The following is a 20947-nucleotide window of genomic DNA, read 5'->3' on the forward strand; positions in this document are numbered from 1 at the left end:
CCATTTGGACACATAGTCCACTGCCACTAGTATGTAGAGGTTACCTTCAGATGCGGGAAAGGGTCCCATGAAGTCCATTCCCCATACATCGAATATTTCACAGACAATAATGGGGATCTGATGCATCTCGTCTCTAGTTGATATTCCTCCAATAAGTTGACATCGAGGGCACTTCTTGCAGAATTCATAAGCATCTCTATGGATGGATGGCCAATAAAACCCGCTATCAAGTATTTTCCTTGCTGTTTTCTTTGGCCCAAAATGACCCCCGCAAGCTAGTGCGTGGCAGTGGATCATTATATCTTCTTGCTCTCATTCTGGTATACAACGTCAGATTACTTGATCTGCCCCCATTTTCCATAGGTAAGGATCATCCCAATAGAAGTATCGGGAATCACTTTTAAGCTTTAACTTCTGTGCCCTTGAAATTTCGTCACTTCTGGGTAACTCCCCCGTTACCAAGTAATTAGCCATGTCCGCGAACCATGGCTCCTTCCTCGTGTTCTGTCCCTTGCTTCCTTGGTTGGCTTGAGCAATTTTTTTCGCTTGGTTGACCCACTGGCACTCAGGTTTTGACTTGATCAGGCATAGATGCTCTTCAGGGAAAGTGTCTGGAAGACTTCACCATTATCTTCTTGCAGAATTCGACTTAGGTGATCTGTCACCCTGTTCTCACATCCTTTCTTATCCACTGCTTCCCAATCAAACTCCTGTAGAAGGAGTACCCATCTGATCAACCGCGGCTTTGACTCTTTCTTTGCCAAGAGGTATTTGATGGCCGCATGATCTGTATAGACAATTACCTTGGACCCAAGCAGGTAAGGCCTGAACTTCTCAAATGCGAAGACTACTGATAGCATCTCCTTTTCGGTCACATCATAGTTCTTTTGTGCCTGATTCAGAGTTTTTGAGGCGTAATAGATGACATAACTTTTCCCTTCAATTTTCTGACCTAATACCGCCCCCACAGCATAGTCACTAGCATCGCACATCACCTCAAAGGGGTGATTCCAATCGAGAGCACGTGTTATTGGAGAGCTTATCAATCGATCCTTCAGAAACTGGAATGCGGCCTTGCAGGCATCTGAGAATTCAAATTCCACATCGTTCTGGAGAAGTCTTGTTAGAGGTTGGGCTATCTTTGCGAAATCTTTGATGAATATCCTGTAGAAACCAGCGTGCCCTAAAAAGGCTCTGATCTCCTTCTGGTTGGTAGGGTATGGGAGTTTTGCAATGACTGCTACCTTTGCTGGGTCGACCTCTATTCCCCTACTTGATACTACGTGGCCCAGAACTATTCCTTCAGTAACCATAAAATGACATTTCTCGAAGTTCAGAACTAAGTCCTTCTAGTGGCATCTTTCCAATACTCTGTTCAGGCTATGCAGCCCTTGATCAAAATCATCTCCATAGACAGTGAAATCGTCCATGAAGATCTCAATACAATCTTCCAACAGGTCTGAGAAAATGCTCATCATACATCTCTGGAATGTGCCCGGAGCATTGCAGAGGCCAAAGGGCATCCTCCTGTAAGCGTAAGTGCCAAAGGGGCAGGTGAACGTCGTATTTTCTTGGTCATCTGGATTTACAGCGATCTGGAAATAGCCACTATAACCATCCAGGAAACTGAAGTACTGTTTCCCTGCCAACTTCTCCAACATTTGATCAATGAACGACAGAGGGAAGTGATCTTTCTTTGTGGCTTGGTTCAGCTTCCTATAGTCTATGCACATTCTCCACCCAGTAACTGGCCTTGTCGGGATTAACTCATTTTTCACCACTTGAATCCCTCCTTTCTTAGGCACCATGTGCACTGGGCTGACCCAGTTACTGTCGGGAATGGAATAGATAATTCCGATTGAAACCAACTTGACAATTTCCTTCAGCACCTCTTCCCTCATGTTGGGGTTGAGTTTCCGTTGTTGGTCGCAGTGTGGCTTGGCTCCTTCCTCCAACTGGATGTGATGCATACACAAATCCGGGCTAATGCCCACCGAGTCTGTCAGCTTCCAGCCGATAGCCTTCTGATTCCTTCGTAATACTTCCAGTAACTTGTCTTCCTCCCCTTGGGTCAACTGACTGTTTACAATGACGGGCATAGTTTCGCCCTCACCCAGGAAGACATACTTTAGATGTGCTGGAAGGGGGTTCAACTCCTTCGCGGGCTTTGGCTCTTCGGTGGGCAGAGGGTTTTCTGCAGCTTCATTACCCAGTGGCTTTCCTTGATCAAGCTGCTTTGCTAGGCTAGATACTTGAGCTGTCTTACCTGACCCAGTTGGCCTTGGACGTTCGCAAAATTCTGTTATTGCTTCTGCGACGGCTTAGTCGTTCATTCCTCCGACCTTATTTGTCTCAAACCACTCTTCTACTTCATTTTCGACCTCTTTATCTACAGCGGAGTCCGTGAACTGCCTATTTAAAAATTCTTCTTCCAAAAACTCCTGCACCAAGGGTTCAGTTACATCCACGGAGTACACGTTTTCTCCGTCGGCTGGCCTCTTCATGGACTCATCGATATTGAACGTATACTGCTCTCCTTTGAAGTACAGACTGATCGTCCCATTACGGACGTCTATGATAGTGCTGGCCGTGGACAAGAACGGTCGTCCCAGTAGGACTCCACTCGACTCTTTTGTTGTGGGCTCTGTCATCTTGATTACAAAAAAATCAGCTGGGTATAGAAAGTTATTCACCTTTACAATAACGTCTTCCAGAATTCCTTCGGGGTGAATACATGATCTGTCGGCCAGCTGTATTATTATATCCGTGTCGACTAGCTTGGCCTCTCCCAGCTTTCGATAGATGGAGTATGGCAGAACATTGATAGATGCCCCCAAGTCGCACATGGCATGCTCTACCTAAATGTCTCCGATTGAAATGGGGAGTGTGATAATTCCTGGTTCGGTCTTTTTTGAAGGAAGATCAATCCGTTGGATTATGGCAAAGACAGTCTCATCAGCAGTCATTCTACCCTCCTCATTGATCTTCCCTGCCAGGTAGTCTTTAATGAATTTGCTGATCGGGGGCATTTTTAATGCCATTAAAAGCGGCACCTTCACGTCTACATCTCTGAACATATTTGCCACATCGATTGTGGCTTCTTTCCTTCTTGTCACCATTCCGCGATACGGATATGGCTTAACCTTCTCAGCTTCTTCTTTCTGACTCTCTTTCGAGGTTTCACCTCCCACCTTTCCCTTGCCTTTTTCTTTTGCTCGATCTTCAACATTAGATCCTCCCCCTTTTTCATAGCTTGGTCCAGAATCCTTTGCAGGAGACATTGCAGGATAACTGGGGCCCTGTACAACTCTTCCCGACCTCAGAGATACTTTGCTGATGTGCTCACGACCAGACGACTGTACAGTAGCTGGGATTTTTCCTTCATTCCCCCTTAGCTCACCCAGCGACATCGCAACTTGAGAAAGTTGTTTTGTTAGCATCTCTAATGCCTCCCGCTGCTCTTTCTGAGCCTCCTGGATTTCCCGCATCGCATCATTTGGATGGTGCGGTACCATTATACTGACTGGGCCATCGTTGGGGTGTCGGTTATATCTCTGATTCTGTGGCCACCCTCCTTGGTAGTTAGATTGCCTGTAGTGTTCCTGTTGGTATGGTGGTTGGTTGTAGCGTTGATTTCCCGGGTGCTGATTTCCTCGTTGGTGTGGCAGGACATAACTAACCATCTGGTTGTTTGGCTACCTTCCTTGGTTGTTTGACTGAGAACCTCTCTGTCTGTACCCCTAGGTTCCTTCTGGCTATCTGCTCGACCAGTTGAATTGCCCCCCACTGGACCAATTCCCTTGAGGTTCACCTTGTATTCTGTTTCCTACGTTGCTTGACCTATCCTGGATTAGAGCAGGCCAGTTGGGCTGCCCGTCAGAGGGTTGTATCTGCTGTATCGACGGTGGGGTTATTTGGCTTTGATTCTGATTAGTCCACCTGAAGTTGGGGTGGTCCATCCATGGAGCATCTCTCTGTCTCCCCTGGATTCCAGTTGCCATTTGCGTTCCAGTGGCCGACGACATTTACTTGAGCCTGCGGTTCCACCTCTGAGGGAAACTCGCAGTAGTAGTAGTGATATTCTTCTGGTGGGGACGGTTGCGGCACATACTGCGTTTCCTTTGGTGGAAGTGGTGGAGGTGGCCCTGGCTTTCTCTACTGCCTCTAGCAATTTCCTTTCCATCTGCTCAAATCGAGCCTCCAACTTTTCATCGTTCCACGCTTCTGCTGCGTGTACTGCCCATCTTCTATACTGGCCTAGAGATGTCTCATACGACTGCTTAGCCTCGATCAGCCTCTCCAGTATATTTTTGGCTTGGCTAAACGGGGTTCTCGAGAAATCCCCTTGAGCTGCGAGGTTAAGGTCATTTTTGATGTCCAGCGTAAGTCCGCTATAGAATATCGAGTAGATCTCCCGCTCCCCAGCTTTGTGGTTGGGGCATGCTTGAAGGAGCCCTTGGAATCTGTCCCAGTATTGACCCAGGGGCTCATCGTACTCCTGTCTGGCTTCGGTAATCTCCCGTTTGAGGGCACTCGTCTTTGATGCTGGAAAGAAGCGGTCGAGGAATATCATGCGGAATTCAGCCCAGGTTCTGATGGGTCCTTCTGGCAGCCTTGACAGCCAGACACCCGCATCGCCCTTCAAAACGAAGGGAATAGCCTTGAGCCTATAATCTTCGGATGTGGATCCAGCCGACACAGGCTGAATATCACAGTATCAGCAGAATTCCTCCAGAAAAACGTACGGACATTCCTTCGAAAGACCGTAGAAGTGGTACAAAACTGCTAGCACTCCACATTTGACTGTAATTCCCCGCATTCCTAGGGTAACGGCTATAGCGTGCGTAGGCTCTTTCTCATCGTGAGCATGTAAGGAACCAATCCCCGAATCATTGTCTGTCCCTTCCATTTTCTTCTCTGCTTCTTCAATTAGTGGTGGTGGTGGTGGTGTGGAATACCTTTTTTCTCACTGAGTAAGTTGTCACTGATTGATGACGACGGCGGCTGCTAAGGCGGCTTTGTAACGGGTTGTTACAACTCCGGCCTCCTAGACTCTCCACTGAGCGTGTGAAATTCGGGGCACGATAGAATTAGTCCAAAGTCCTCCGCGACGATACTTGTTCATAAATGGAAGGAAAAACAAATTTAAAAGAAACGAACAAAACTATTTACACCTATGCGCTAAACACACCATTTCTCCCCGGCAACGGTGCCATTTTGGTGAGCTCGAGATCGACGGATTGGAATTGGATCAAGTTATATGGAAGATAACCGAATCGGTCAGATCAGTTAACAAATTGTCGTTGCCACTTTATCAAATCAATCCTCAAGCCGACTCACGCAAGAAAATATTTATAACTCCCGATTTCGCACTACTTTAACGGTAAAGTGGCAAGTTCAGGGTCAATCCCACAGAGAAGAATGTGTTGCGAGTGTGTGTTTAGTGAACAGGGGGGTTGGCTGCGGCCACGCTTTAACTTGGGAGTTTTTAAACTACTGGATTATACTAGGCAGAAAAGTAAGTTGACTAACTACTTGATCAAGCTCCGGAACATTATAACTAAATACTTGAAAATTAAAGTTGCGGAAATTAAAATGAAACATTTAACACAAATTCCGAAAACAAAAGAACTTTGATTCCAAAATAAGTCTCAACAGAGTGCGCGAATTGAAATACAAAGCATAAACTAACTACGAGCATTAATTGAAATTTAACTAAGCTAAGCTAAGAGATTGAAAGAACTGAAAGCGAGTAAACCGAGCGATTCTCGGATTGAAACTGGAAACAACGTCTGGCAGAACCAAAGTTGTTGTCGCGTTGAATCTCTTACGCTTCACTAACTAGAATTCTAAACTAAGCTATGCTAAGAACTGGACGAGAATTTAAAGTTAACTAAGCTAAGCTAAAACTAACTAAGGAGCCGATCCTAAAAAAATAAAAATTAAAATTAAAATAAAAACTAAGGAATCGATCCTTTTCATGTGGTGGCACATCCTCTATTTATAAGCTCGACACGTCCTTCAGCTGGATAACGATTTTTGGCAGGAAATATTCGTTCGTACCGAGAGTGAGCAACTCTTTGATTGCCACGTGCCCTTCTTCGACGCTTTTCATAACAGAATGGTGGCCCTACTTGTCCTTTCGTCTCATGTATCAGCACGTGTCCTCTTCTTAGAGTGTCGTCCTTGATAACAGAAAGATGCGCACCGTCAGCTTTATGTGTCCATCCTCTGGAATTCAGTGGTCCCCTCCTTGGCTGCTTGATCACCCCCTTTGATCAACTCCCCCGATTTATGGCCTTTTTCGCCCTTTGTACTAACTTGATCAGTTTAGCCTTGATGCCTTGGTCAAGCTGCATTCCTGCACTTTTAACACTTGTGTTTGCGCAATAACAGATCAAGTAGCATACTTTTTACCCTGAAACCAATGCATGAAATAGGCCTTATCAGACGGGAATCAGGAAGATGAATTGTTGAGAGCTCCCAATTCCATCTATAGAAGAGAGTTGAAAACTAATGAGTATCACCCTTGGAAGCTGTCTCCTTCCTCCTTCTCTATGTCCATTTATAGGAAGGCGTGAGGTCTTGATCCCAAATGCATTTGTTCTCTAAAAAGTCTGCTTTACCCTTTGCCCTTGAGGATTTCTCCTATGCGACGCATCAGTCTTCTCATTGGTGCTCCCGCTGCATGTCATTTGCTACAACTTGATCCATTTGCACAGCAATTCTGACTCCTTCTCCTGATCCATTTGTCCGCCCAGTTGATCAACTCCTTTTCTGAATATGGCGGATTTTTACACACACCTGGCTCAAAACTGGTTGCTAGTTTACAGAATTTGATGTAGTTTTATTATAGAACACATGCATGAAACGAGCCTCATCACTAAACACAATGCATTCCCATTAATTTCTACAATTATTAAGTTCCTAATAGTTGTAATCCTAATGAAAAAGCAAAACACATTCTCGTGCCCTTAGGGCATCATTAACCCCGGCCCGGTTTCAGGCCCCAAGTCCCCAACTGCTCTAACCCTGCAGGCCACAACCCGGGCCGCAACTAATAATTGACACTATTCACAACTTCAACATATTTGACTCGTAAATGCAATACGTTAAACAATAAAAACCGGGAAATTACATTGTTCAGTAGAAATTAACATTACAAATCCTAGAGAAAGCAAATTAAAAATACAAGTCATAGAAACCCGGGCCACAACTACTACTTCTTCATTTGGGTGCGAAGGTAGGCGATCATCTCGCGGTGCAACTCGAGATCGAACTCCGACATCGTCGAGGTATCCCTCGATGTCAACTCCGTCAGCTGGCTCATCCGCCATGTAATACTCATCTCCGACAAAGAGTCGGACATCTTATCCAGAGACGGATTGATCGGCGGTGGCACCATAGCGGAGTTGCTCGCAGTTGCCTTCCCCTTTGCTTTCCTCTTTGCCGCCTTTGTTCCCATCGGGCGGCTTTGAATGCTAGGAGAGGAGCCGAAGACGTCGTCGTCCGTCACGTTGAGGTCGATCGCCGGACCTCCTTCGCTCGAAGAGTAGTTTCCGGAGGCGGAAACTTTGGTTCTCTTAGCCGCCCCAGTTGTCGTCGGCTCGGCACCGCTGGTGTACTTCGGGCTCTTCTCGACGAGCTTCCAAACGTTAAAGTACTTGAAGGCCTTCTTCCCGTCAGCGAAAAACGCCTCCTTCGCCTTCTCGACGAGGTCCGCCCCACTGTGCCCGCTCGGCCACATCCGGACTACGTTGGCCCACTTCCCATTCCACTTGCTCATATCTGCCTGACCCGACCCCAATGCTTGCGCAGCTTCACGTAGCTACGCTCGATCGACCCTTTAGGAAGCCCAGCGTTATACTTCTCAGCAATCCGCTCCGAGAAAACCTTGCCGGACTGCTGGTTGCCGATGATAGGATCCTCGGCGACGTCGACGTATTTCCTCGCAAGCCACATTGTCTCTTGCGGACTGTACTTCTTCGGCCCATCCTCCTAGCCGACCTTGCCCTTGTCCCGCCCTTGAGCGGGCTCCATCTCACTGATCTCGAACTCTTCGGTGTTGACCGGCGATGTTACGTCGACGTTGCTACCGACTCCCGGACTAGGCGTCGGCTGCGATGGTGGCGATGCCGGTATGTACCAATTGTTCGAGTTGACGAACTCGTCCATCTGACGTTCATCGCTGTTGAACCAATCCATTGACGCCGAAACAAAGGGTATAATAGAGGATTGAAATGGATAATGCACGTAAGAATGATGCACAATAGTCTCGTATTTATAGACACAAAATCGAAAAAATAATTAATTTTTTGGGACTTGTGGCCCGGCCCGAAGAGCATGTAACGCTGGGCCGGGACTCGCGGGATGCGGCCCGTGCCCGATTAACGCCGGCCAGGCCGGGCCGCGTGACCGTCACCGAGCTCAAATACGACCCCAGGACCGACCTGGGCCGTGACTTTCCTCCATCCAACGCGTGGGACGGGCCGGGACTCGCGTTTTGCTGCCCGGCCTCCCCCGTTAACGATGCTCTTATACTTTTATCACAATTTTCATTTTCATACAATTTTTTCGTTTCACTATATCCTTATACTTTCACCATAAATTTCATTAGATCCTAGTACAACTTTTTCATTTTGTTAGGCCTTTTTTTTATCTTGGCTAACATATAATCCCTATTTATTGAAACTTAAGGAATTTTTTTATTTTTTATTATTTAACTTAGCCTAGTCTATAAAAATATCATCTTTGTTATCCAATAATCTCAGTAAGTTGGAGAAAATATTAAAACTTTAACGGAATTAAAATCGAAGCTTTTGGAGAAAAACTATATGAATTTTCAATTAATGATTTATATTATTCAAGATAAAAATAAAAGGATTTGCTAAAACAAAATAATGGTATGAAGACTTAATGAAAATTATGATTAAATTATTAAAGAATGTGTTTTTCCTATTAAAAATATCGTGATTATGTTGCCACATGAGGCATAAACAAGTTGAGTTAGTCTTTAACTATTGGAAAGTTCATATAATAAGAATTTCAATAGTATAATCGTTGTTTTATTAAGTACTGGAAGAAATATTATTATAAATCACGCAAAGATTTCCCTTTTTCTCTCTCATTTTTTAGAATAAATCTGTAGAAACCCTTTCATTCCCTCATTTTCCGTCCCTCTCCACACTGCCCGCGCTTGCGCCTCATCGAGATCCACCGTTGCGCCTTATTTTCGCCGTCCAAACCCTAGATTCCGTCACCGGAGCTGCGGCGCCTTATCAGAGTTTGTAGAGAGTGTTCCGAAAATCCGGTTCCTTTCTCAGCTATTACGATCTGCTTCCAGGTACGGCCACGATCTGATTCCGCCGTATTTGTAAGAATTTTGTTTGATTTGAATGGCACAGAAAAGATCCATTAGGTCTTTAAGCGCGGGGGAGCGTGCCTTTTTGTTTATATGTCTTAGGTTGTCATAGGTCGTTTCGTGAGATCGGAGATGGCGGCGGCAGCAGCAGAGGTAGCATCTCAGCAACCAGTTACTGCGCAAGTTGTAAGATTTTTTTTTTTGGATTTTCGTTATTTTTGTCTTTGATTTCATGGTAGTATTATAAATTTTGTTCCTTTTGTGGGGATAGGTTGGGAGCGCATTTGTGATTCAGTATTATCATATTCTGCATCAGACGCCGGAACATGTTTATCGGTTTTATCAGGACATAAGTAAGCTTGGTCGTCCACAGGAGGATGGCACCATGACCATCACCACCACTATGCAAGTAATTCCACTCCTTCTGCCTCTTATTTACTTGTTTTTGAATTGTTGAAATAGTTATCTTTTGAGGCGTAATTTTTAAATATTTAGTAAATGTTGATTATTGATTTGAGTATTTAATAGTTGAAACTGTTAATAGATTTTAAAAGATCTCTGATGCATTGAAATGATGTGATTGCACAGGCCATAAATGAGAAGATTCTTGCCCTCAAACCCCTTGATTTCTTAGCAGAGGTTAAATCAGTAGATTCTCAAGAGTCCTTTAGTGGTGGAGTTCATGTTCTTGTAACTGGCTATCTGATGGGGAAGGACAAGTCATGCCGCAATTTTGCGCAGTCCTTTTTCCTTGCCCCTCAGGACAATGGTTATTTTGTTCTGAATGATATGCTTCGGTATCTGGATAGTGTCCCTGCGAACCCTGCTGTGCTCAATGACACTCTGCCAGGTAACCTATATACCTTACTTTCATACTTATCCTATTCATTGCCAATTGTAAACTGATAAACCTCCTGTGCTCTTTTAGTGCCTGCTGCCCCAGCAACAATTGTGGACAATCATGTCCCCGATTCGGGGGATAGCCAGAGGTTCTCGGAGGATACCGCACCTCCCGCAGAAGGAGCTGTGGCAGGAGAAGTTTACAATCCACTTGAGAATGGTGATGTGCCAATCCTTGATGAAGAAGTCCCGGTGGCTGAGGTTGTTAATGAAGTAGAAAATGACGAACAGATGATTGTTCAATCCAGTGCCAAAATTGAGGAATTGCCAAAGAAATCTTATGCATCTATTGTAAGTTGGATACAAGTAATGGAGTTTAGCTATTCATCTTTTGTCTCATAGTTCTCTTGTTATCAAGATGGAGAAGTGGTGATTGAACTCTGTGTGCATGGTTTGTTTAGGTTTTTTGCAGCTCTTTATTTTTTATGTTTGATAGATTACATAATGTCCAGGTGATGCATCTCAAGGAAAGTGTTGCAGCTTCCCCACCTCTGCAAGTGGCTCCTAGGAAAGCTCCACCAAAGATTGTAGAGCCAATGCATCCACCTTCTTCCCCAGTAACCGATGGACCTATTTCTGGATCAGAAGCTGTTGATAATGGAAACACCGCAGAGGGTGAAGGCATGATATTCTATTTTTTTTCATTTCCTATAAGAGAACTGGTTGTCTAGGCTTGAGTCATGCTCTCTTCTATTATTCTAATACACCAGTCCTTTCGTTATCCAGCTGATGGCTACTCAATATACATAAAGGGTCTCCCTATGAATGCTACTGAGAGCTTACTTGAGGAAGTATTCAAGAAATTTGGTACCATCAAGAGCGATGGAATTCAAGTTAGGAGCAACAGAGTATGTTCAAGTCTGACTAAATGTTTTTGATTAGTTATGAAACATGCTGGGATAGTTATTATGGTGTCATTCTTTAGAGATGCAAAATAACAATCCTACCTATTCTTGAAACAGCAACAAGCGTTTTGTTTTGGCTTTGTGGAATTTGAGGATGCAAGTTCTGTACGAAAAGCTCTCGAGGTATGTATTTTATGCTATAATGCAACATGAAGCAACCTGTATAAGTTTGTTTTGGATGTGGACTAATCTATTCATTGCTATCTAATTTGTTTGTTAGTGCCGGTTTATTTGAGTGGCCTCCGTGCACAACCTTTAGTTTGAGCTCATTTTCTTACTTTTTTGTAGTACTATAATTTTCTGTGTATAATGTGTCCAACTTCTTCACCTATTGATATATGGCTTGTATGAATGATGATGCTTCCTCTGTGTTAACTGAATAAGCTTATTCATTTCTATTTTGTATATGACCGTATACATTGAAACAACTCCATAACCATATATTACTTCTTCATATGCCCGTGGCTAATCATTGTGATTTATAATTTTTCATCGACCTGATGTTTCAGGCTTCTCCAGTGACAATTGGTGCACGTCAAGCATTTGTTGAGGAGAAGAGGTCTACTAACACTCGAAATTCCAAGGGGAGATTTCAACCAGGAAGGGGTTCTGGATTCAGAAATGAAGGAGTAAGAGGACGTGGGAACTATGGAGCTGGGAGGGGATACGGGAGGGGTGATTTTAATGGCAGGGGTGAGTTTGGCGGCAGGGGTGGCATGTCAAATCGTGATGGATATCAGAGGTCTGAAAACATGAGTATCAATGGAGGCGGTCGCATGAACCGTACAGGTGGCCTCACCAATGGTAACACAAAGAGTATGGCACCTCGGGTTTCTGCTACTGCTTGAGCGATGAAGGTAGTCAGTTTTGTTGCTTCAACTAGGATTTATTTTAGTTTATAGGGAATTTTACATCTCAAAATTATTTTTGTCCAACAGCTAACCCCACTTTACCGATTTTGTTCACAATTTTCCATTTTGGGTATAATTATTTATCAGTAGGATGAGATTAAGTAGGTTCCCTTTTTTTTTATAAAAGAATAGCCTATTCATTGGAATGAAACTGGTTTTCCCGTTGGATTTATTGCTTATGATAATGGTAATATTATGCTATTCTTTCAGTGTGTTTCTTTATGGGAATTAGTTGTATTGCACTACACTCTCTCGCATATCAATTTTGTTGTTACTCCCACCAATTTTTCTTCAATTGGCAATTCCTTAACCATTCGAACACAAGTTTAACTAGAATGAGAAGCAAAGCTTGGAAGTATTAATTTGATAAAAAGAAATCATAATTCATTATGTCAAAATGTGAATGCAATGAAAACACATGGGTTACATATTTATTCATGAAACTAGTGCATAACCAAAAATAACAACAAACAAAATGGAACAACAGGATCAGCTCGTCGGTTTACCTTGTAGGCCTCACCGTGGTAACAACTAACGCGTTCAACTGACGTAAACAGTCCAAGCTTGAGCACGTACATGTCAATGCTATACCCCACCGTGTACGCGATTCCAGAGGTAACAAATGAAATGATAAGATAGTTGCGGGCTGTCTCAACGTAGGAATGGAGCACATGTTTGTCTTCGCTTGTATAAACTTTGGCAATCGCGAGGATGAAAATGCAAGAAAAACCAGCAGCAGCCGCAGCAAGAATCTTGGCGTACTTGTCGACAAAGGTGAAGGCGAAAGTAGAGGGGGTTACCAGCCCGAAAACGAGGTATGATAGTATCACTAATGTGGAGTGAAATACAAACTCCTTCTTACTACCACCAAGTTGCTCCTTGTAATGTTTATTTCTACCCCTCTTTAAGTCAGCAAGCTGTTATTACCAAAAAAAATCAGAGTCGGATAATAACACGTGGCGTGCACGAATGATATTCCTTACCTTATTGCCAATAGCAATGAGGCCACTGAATAGGAGTGCCAATCCAATAGCAAAGACATTCACTGTCATGTCATCAAGATATAGTTAATTAAATTAATTTACTAATATGCTGTAGTTGTATATATGTACTGTAGTATATTTGAGTGAATGTAAAAACATAGTACATGTAGAGGCATCTGTGGCGGCCCCAGAGGCGACGACGCTCAAGCTGGTGATGGACTCGATTAGACCTCCGTACACAATGCATTTTAAGATCTCCACTATTTTTAGACGACCACAAAGTCTTTCATCTTTCAAGTAAGTCTAGAATCTTCAGTTTCATCTCCTCCTCATCTGAACACTTTAAATTAGTAAACACACAACAATTTCTTCCATAACCAATCAATTTTTACCATTTTCATAGCATCTCCCTAAAATGGCAAAATTATCATATATTACATGCGTTTAATTAGCCTTTTCCATATATAATACATCTCCCTATATATGGTTCAAATATAAGATACTATGTTGATTGGATTATCACCTGTATCAGCTTCACTATCACTTGATTCTGATTCACTCCCAGTCTTTTGCTTCTTCTCCTTTTTCTTCTTCTTTCGTAATTCTCCATTTTCATTTTTGTCTGGTTTGTCAGTTGATGGATGTTTATCTTTTCCCCCTTCTTCCTTGTGTTTTCCATCATTTTCATCTTTTCCAATATCTGTTAAAGAGAGCACAAATATACTACTGCTCAATAAATTCATCATTGGTAGTAGTTTATTTCAAAAATAGAGTAAATAAACAACATGTCGTCCTAGCATTTTTCAGTTAGTCACCAACATTATTGTTTTACCTTTTTTCATAAATTGGGTTATAGATATGCATATATAGTTCACAAAACACTAAGTACTTTTTATTTTATTACCTCCTTTAGGCTCATGTTCATTTTCGTCCGGTTGGTCGATTGATGGAAGTTGATCTTTTCCACCTTCTTCGTTTTCGATTTTTCCAGTATCTGCTAAAGAGAAGGGCTGAGCGCATAAATATATCACTGCATAATAAATGCATTTATCTTCAATAAAGAAAATGTCATCATCTTAGTTTTTAGGAAAATTATTAGATTAAATCTTAAACTATATTTTACTAGTTTATCTCAAAAATGTCATGATTTTTTTAATAGTTTCAATGAAATTCTCAAGCTATTAACATTGTGCATGTATGAAAACTATTCTCGCTGTTATAACTATGATAGTGAGCGTAATTTTAATTCGTCCTAGTGTTTAATTACTATCACGATTGTTTTGACATCTTCATATATGCATGCATATATGGATCACAAAGTTGTTTAATTTTAATACCTCTCTTAGGTTCATTTCCATTTTTGTTTTGTAGGTTGATTGTTGGAAGTAGACCTTCTTTGTTTACATTCTTTCCAGAACCTATTGAAGAGAAAGAGCACACAAATGTATGATTATCCAATTGGAAAATGAAAATTAATAGACTTGATTAACACAAAATAAGGCAATGCAGTTAATAATGTGATCACCTGCAGGTTGATGAACTTGGTTGGGTGGAGTGAGATCCGGTTTCCCCCAAATCAAAACGACGAAAAACTCAAACCATATCACAAACCAATATTTTTTTGTCTGATTCTGATTCTGATTCGGATCAAGAATCTTACGACGAAGAATAAGTTTAGTAGCCAGATGGTTGCAGTTGTGGCAGTGTGGAGCATATCTCTTGAACTTGCCCAAATCCAACACCAATTCAATCTCTTTTTCCCCATTGTCCACATATTTCACTTCAAACTCTATCGTCTCCATCTTCTTCTGCTTGTGCACTACTCCCCTTTTCTAATTCATTCCTCATCGTCTCACTACTCTCCTCCTCTAGCTCTCCAACCTTACTTTCTGCAACAAATTAAATTCAACGTTTTTGCATAATATACTAAAACATGAACATTTTAATCTTGTCTAGGCATTTGATATAGTTATACATATGTGTGTATAAAAAAATTTGTGTGGTTTTTATATACTCTATTCGTCTCATAAAAAGATTAACACTTTCTATTTCCATCTTATCCCATGATAAATATGAGCATTATAGATTGGTCACTTTAGTGAAACAATATGCAAGGAACATTACAAATAGCACAAGGATTCTCCTATTTCAAATACACTAAATATTCAAAAGCAATTAATTTTATTTGAGCAAACGATATTTTTTTATATGGTGATAGATAATACTCCTATATATTACTTATGCACTTATGTTGCCTTTGTTAATTTGATCCACCGGCGCCATATCGTTAGCATCGTCCTCAACCAGATCGGTGACGTCTGAGGGCGGCGTCGGCAACTCCTCCTCCTTCTCCTTCTCCTTCTCATTCACTTTCTCCATATCTGCCATTCTACGCCGTCAAATTAAGAACAGCGACTTCTGTTGTAACACAAAATTAACTTTTTATCGACTTCAATTTTTGTTTGATGCAAAATGATAATGTCGCCTACTCCTATATATAGCGACTAAAACATGTTACTATGTTATACTCCCCAAGTCTATGCCTTGTAGAATTAAAAATTCTACGTATATATTAACGAGTAAAAATTATATATGTCTAACAATAAAACTTATGGTTAGACTTGCATTAATTAATCTTCTCATGTTTGCTTAGCATAGATCTGTAATTTTAAATTTAAAAATAATGAATTAAATAAGTAATAGTACTACAAGAATTTTGATCGGGTTGACGATGGAAATTATAAAACCGCTTTGGTGTAACAACTTGTAGACTGTACACTAGTGACAAACTAAGGTTAATTTAGGAAAATTTTGTGCGACGAGGTCGGCCTAATGAGTTTTTTCTATTTGTTTAAATCTGTCCAATTTTTTCAAATCAAAATTATCTTTAACAAATTATGATCAAATTAATACGTAGTGTAATTATAAAATTTAAGATTAAAAAAACTTGTGAGTTCTAATTCAACACAAGCTCCAATAAAATAAGTTCTTACATAAATTACTTTGTTAAAAATGACTATCGTTATGATTAAAATATTTATTCCTATAAGAGTCACATTGTTGTTCTTAATAAAAGCCGACACTTTCAAGTTGCTAAAGTTAGTTACAACTTACAAATATACTACTCCCTCCGTCACCCATAATTTGTCACCATTTGATCCGACACGGATTTTAAGAAATGTAATAGAAAGTGAGTTGAAAAAGTTAGTGGCACGTAGGTCCTACTTTTATATATTAGTTTTATAATAAAATGTGAGTAAGAATGAGTTAGTGAAATATGAGGTCCACTACTAAAAATAGTAAAAGTGAAAGGTGACAAATTTTAAAGGACGGACGAAAATGGAAATAAGTGACAAATTTTCAGGGACGGAGAGAGTACAAATTACCAAAAAAATATCTAGTGAGGTCAGATTTGACCCAAGCGGCTCTGATTTTGGCACAAAAACGGAATCTAAATATTGAGTGGTGAGTGGTTTGCATACCACTAGAACCTCTGGACATATCTCACTTGGTCAAGTGGTGAGCAGTTTGTATGCCATGATTGTATGCCATGACATGATTTAGAACCTCTTGTCACCTCACTCGGTTGAGTGGTGCGTAGTTTGCATGTTATGGACTCTCTCGACACATCACTCGATCGAGTGGCATGTTTTCGAACCTCTTGATTGAGCGGCTTGTATAGTTGCATGCCACTCGACCAAGTGTCGTGTTTATGTGTTTGGCAATTTCATAAAAATTATTGTAAATTTTTTTACTTGACTCCAATTGAGATTAGAAAGATATCTATGTAAAGATCTTTAAAAATGAAGAGACTATTAGCTTTGAAAGAGTGGTTGTAACTTATTTTTACTACTCTCTCCTTTCCGCGGTAGTTGAGTCATTTCTTTTTCTGCACTCGTTTTAGAAAAGTGATAATAAATAGTTAAAATGGAGAAAAAGTAAAGTAAGAAAGAGAATTACGTAGATAAGACTCTTATCTACCTTATTTTGTCACTTATTTTACTCTTTCTCCATTTTAACTATTTATTATCATTTTTTCAAAACGAGTGCAAAAAATGAAATGACTCAACTACCGCGGAGCGGAGGGAGTATTTTATTTTATTTATATCTTAACAAATCTTATCAAGCTAAAAAAACGCTTATATTGCTTGAAAACTACAAAGATGCACAAAATTAACCCTAAAATGCATTAAAATTTAAAATATCTAATTTGTAACCTACAATGCAAAGGTAAACTAACACAGCATTAGGATTATAAAATATTTAAAAATCCATTCACATGGTAACGCATAGGCTAACGCGATAAATGACAGTTTGTTGGTGACCCTAAAATGCATTAAAATAAAATAAGATAAAATAAATTAAATTGTTCACATATAACCACCCATATTGTGTACTTAATTGGTCTACTGAAGATGCCAAATTATGACGATAGATATATTTCATAATGCTCACATCACCTTTGACAATTCTAATTTAAAATTTTGCATCTTAACAAACTTTTCGTTTTCAATTGATTTATTTAATGTTCTTAGAGAACATTAATTGAAGGTCACGAAAAGTTGAAAACTACCCTTCAATCTTGAAGCAAGCCCTAAATTAGTAAATTCTTATTAAATGTAAAAATATGTAAATAGTAGTAGTAATTACTTGAACACCAGTGACTTATTTATAAATCGATACTGCTTCATAATTCCTCCTATACTAGTTACATGAAACCTGACTTATCGATATATACTTCTCTTGTAATGAATTTTTAAACCAAAAAACGAGCAAAAAATCGTAAAATACTTGAGGGGAGTTTAATAATTAAGAAAACCCAATAATTAATAATCGGCCCTAAAATTAAATTAATAACCCTAGAGGTGACAAATTAGTCGGGTCGAGGTGGCCCGACCCATCAAGTTTGTAGCTCAATCGGATCGGATCCTACTGTTCAAAAGACAAAAAATAACCGAGCTGAATTTTTACAAACCCAATTCACTCATTCCATAATTCCAATCACCTAAAAATAAATGAAGAAAGAATTAAAAAAGATTGTTGTGACCCTAGTTTTATTGATATAGAAGTATTATTAATTATTATTATTTCTATTAAAGAACATCCCCCTCCCAAAGAAACAATAATTGTTAGTAATATTTTTGCAACTTCAGCGTATAGATTATTATAACTTCAGCGTAGATTAATATAAAAAACAATTTATATATGTAATTTGTACCTAGAACAATGATTTGTTACACTAAAAAAACACATGATACTATTCTATTCTATTCTATTAATTGTCTAATTAATTAATCTCAATTTTTCTATACATATTTACTATAATTTATAAAGTCAGTAGTACAATTTAATATAAATAATAATAAAATCAATAAAATTATGAAAATAATTAAACTTTAAAAATTGGACGTGAATTTCTTTTTTTAAAAAAAACTATGATTCGGAGGACAAAAGTAAAGAAAAAATAGGAGCAAAAGAAATTGAAAAATATCAGATTATTAAAATGAAATATATTTGCAAATTGAAAATTCTCAACTCTGACTTCACACAGCCACGAAACCCTTTCCACCATGCCTCTCTCTGTTAGTTTAAACTGACTACATCGTCAAACTTGACTACAGACTGCGTTGGCTGGGACCGAAAAGAGTAACGATATGTTCATGGTGAGGAAAAAAGTTGTACTCTGAATAATTCAATCAAATTGTTAAATTTAATATAGACTGAATTTATTTACTGTATTTTCAAAAGCTGATAATTAATTCGACTCTGATTATTGATCAACAATCGAAAAGTTTTGGATTAAATAAATATTGTACTATTCAAATAATATTATACAAATAATTCCAACCTATTATATGTAATAAATAATTTTATAATTTTGGATTTTTGAATTTTTAATTCTTTTTGGGATTTTCAAAATTATTTGGTTGTATTGTATGTAGTTAAAATTTTGGTTTTTTTGGAAATTTTGTGACAGTACGAATATATTCTACCAAAATTCGAATTATAAAAAAAAATCAGTCGAACACCCTAATGGTCAATCCCGGTAATAGTACTGATTTTGATTTTTGATTGATATTGATATTGATTACTCCAAAGCAAAGTGGAAAATTTTCCAAAAAATAAAACAATGTTTTATTTCGACATTCGTACACTACAATACGGACATGGCGGATCATGTACATGAGGTTTGGTGAAGTTTATGCCTTTGGCATCAGTTTTTCCAGCTACAATAATAGTAATATTGCTGCCGCCTTCATTTGATGAGCTCTCTTTTGCTTTGTGGTTGTAGCCTGAAACGCACAATTAATATTTTTAAAATATTTTATTTTGCGAGATATTGAAATCCAACTAGTATATACAACAAATCATGTAAAAGAGGAGTAAATGTTTTCTTACCTTCATTTTTGATGCCATTGGCACTGTTATTATTTGTGTGGATAGGAAGATCTGGCAAGGGTAACTGCCGCGTCCCAAACAGATCCTCCTCCATCTCCTCTTGCACACGGCGGAGCAATTCGTCGTCCATTACGCTCTCAGAGAAAATATACTCCTAGTTAAAGACGCCTACTATTTATGGAGTAGAAAGTTAGGTCAACTGATAAGTCTATGTTTTTTATGTTGATTAATCTATCAATTCCACAGGTCAACATAAAATAAGGGGTTCACATGTAACCAACATATTGATGAGTCAATACATCATCTATCATGTGGCTGCCCTGTATTTTAATATAGAAGTGAACCACGGGAATTCGAGAGATTGTAAAATTCGTAGTACTATTTTATTTTATACTACTGTATATGTTATTCATTAACTTTGAATTAAATAATCAGTATAGGGGATTTAATATGTTACAGTCGGATAATCATTTTCACCTTTTTTACATAAACTATTTTATGTTGGGATATCAACTCGAAAATAGAAGGCGAAACAAGCCCTGTGATTCCGATCTCTGAAACCCCAAATCTCCAAAACATCCCCTTATTATTCGAAACCACTTTCTTCCAATCCACAGAGTTGACAACCACCATATCCATGCTCGCCCACTTCTTCACCACCAACTCATGATACACATTGCCAATGTCATCAACTCCCACAAACCCCAGCCCTCCGTTCTCCTCCTCCGTCAAGAACTCCATCACTCTCATCTTCCTCTTCCTTTTCGCCTTCTTGATTTTTAATCTTACGGCGCTTGCCCCTTTGATCATCCTCCTCCGCGCCTTGCCTTCTTTTGTTTCTTGGCTCGTCCGCGGGCCCACCGGAGAGGCACCGCGTCGATTACTATGCCCGGGGATGGAGGAGGGTTGGGGCGCGGATTTGGAGCAATTCCATCACATAACCTCAATTCAACAACAGGTTGCTTCTTCTCCATAATTCTTGGCCAGATCAATGATCTTTGTTGTATAAAATTATAGTCGTACTCGTAGAGGAGTAATTTCTGATGTATCGAACTACTACTGCTATATATAATAGTTGGAAGTGTCCGTTTCCTTATAGGGGAATGGATTGGATATCAATCTATATGAGAGTCCATCTCGGATGCTTGTTTCCATATATACAACTCAATTCTATTTACTTTCAGCTAGTTACTCTTTTTCTTTCCATATCACTAACGGATGTATTCGAAGAAAAGGTGGAATTCAGGTTTGCATTGATTATTTAATTATATAAATTTCATAAATTTATAATTGTCGCCAGTTGTCATGAAAAATTGGCAATTATCTATACCCTCGAAATTAAGTACTCTTAATTAACTTAAAATTTATAATTGAGTAAAAAGTTGGTGAAAAAAGATAATGAAATGTGAATTTTATTTTTTATAATAAAATGTTAGTGAAATATATTACAAAGATTGATGATTCTGAGATGTCCTACTTCTCCAACAC

General features: G+C 39.6%; 3 protein-coding genes across 5 annotated transcripts; 1 reads left to right on the plus strand and 2 right to left on the minus strand.

The window, feature by feature from the left end:
• Window positions 1-9100: 9100 nt before the first annotated feature.
• Window positions 9101-12278, plus strand: LOC121796389 (nuclear transport factor 2-like). Of its 2 annotated transcripts, none has more exons than XM_042195253.1 (9): window positions 9101-9343; window positions 9464-9547; window positions 9633-9770; window positions 9950-10211; window positions 10290-10552; window positions 10714-10882; window positions 10988-11109; window positions 11224-11289; window positions 11676-12278. In XM_042195253.1, the coding sequence occupies exons 2-9, from the start codon at window positions 9494-9496 to the stop codon at window positions 12012-12014; spliced, it is 1413 nt and encodes a 470-aa protein (XP_042051187.1). In that variant the 5' UTR covers window positions 9101-9343; window positions 9464-9493; the 3' UTR covers window positions 12015-12278. The 2 variants fall into 2 exon arrangements, with proteins under 2 accessions (XP_042051187.1, XP_042051196.1); XM_042195262.1 differs by having other exon boundaries at window positions 9474-9547.
• Window positions 12279-12520: 242 nt separating this feature from the next.
• On the minus strand, window positions 12521-13339 carry LOC121801848 (membrane protein of ER body 1-like; the record flags this gene model as incomplete). Its single annotated transcript, XM_042201316.1, has 3 exons — window positions 12521-12994; window positions 13061-13122; window positions 13225-13339. Coding segments are annotated over 3 exons (651 nt in total), but the record flags the coding sequence as incomplete, so codon positions are not given.
• Window positions 13231-15504, minus strand: LOC121803912. Of its 2 annotated transcripts, XM_042203487.1 has the most exons (6): window positions 15299-15504; window positions 14586-14949; window positions 14398-14478; window positions 13965-14057; window positions 13584-13760; window positions 13231-13393 (listed from the first exon to the last, which is right to left on the minus strand). In XM_042203487.1, the coding sequence occupies exons 2-6, from the start codon at window positions 14860-14862 to the stop codon at window positions 13347-13349; spliced, it is 675 nt and encodes a 224-aa protein (XP_042059421.1). In that variant the 5' UTR covers window positions 14863-14949; window positions 15299-15504; the 3' UTR covers window positions 13231-13346. The 2 variants fall into 2 exon arrangements, with proteins under 2 accessions (XP_042059421.1, XP_042059425.1); XM_042203491.1 differs by having other exon boundaries at window positions 13965-14054; window positions 14586-15504.
• Window positions 15505-20947: the final 5443 nt, after the last annotated feature.

Source organism: Salvia splendens, chromosome 1 (genome assembly GCF_004379255.2).
Source record: "Salvia splendens isolate huo1 chromosome 1, SspV2, whole genome shotgun sequence".
NCBI lineage: Eukaryota > Viridiplantae > Streptophyta > Magnoliopsida > Lamiales > Lamiaceae > Salvia > Salvia splendens.

Coding starts and splice junctions, on each gene's coding strand:
- LOC121803912 (XM_042203487.1), bottom strand. CDS start 14,862: ATGGAGACGATAGAGTTTGAAGTGAAATATGTGGACAATGGGGAAAAA. Junction 14,479..14,585: donor CCAAGTTCATCAACCTGCAG/GTGATCACATTA, acceptor TCTCTTCAATAG/GTTCTGGAAAGAATGTAAAC. Junction 13,761..13,964: donor TGAACATGAGCCTAAAGGAG/GTAATAAAATAA, acceptor TCTCTTTAACAG/ATATTGGAAAAGATGAAAAT.
- LOC121796389 (XM_042195253.1), top strand. CDS start 9,494: ATGGCGGCGGCAGCAGCAGAGGTAGCATCTCAGCAACCAGTTACTGCG. Junction 10,883..10,987: donor AAACACCGCAGAGGGTGAAG/GCATGATATTCT, acceptor TTCGTTATCCAG/CTGATGGCTACTCAATATAC. Junction 11,110..11,223: donor TTCAAGTTAGGAGCAACAGA/GTATGTTCAAGT, acceptor TTCTTGAAACAG/CAACAAGCGTTTTGTTTTGG.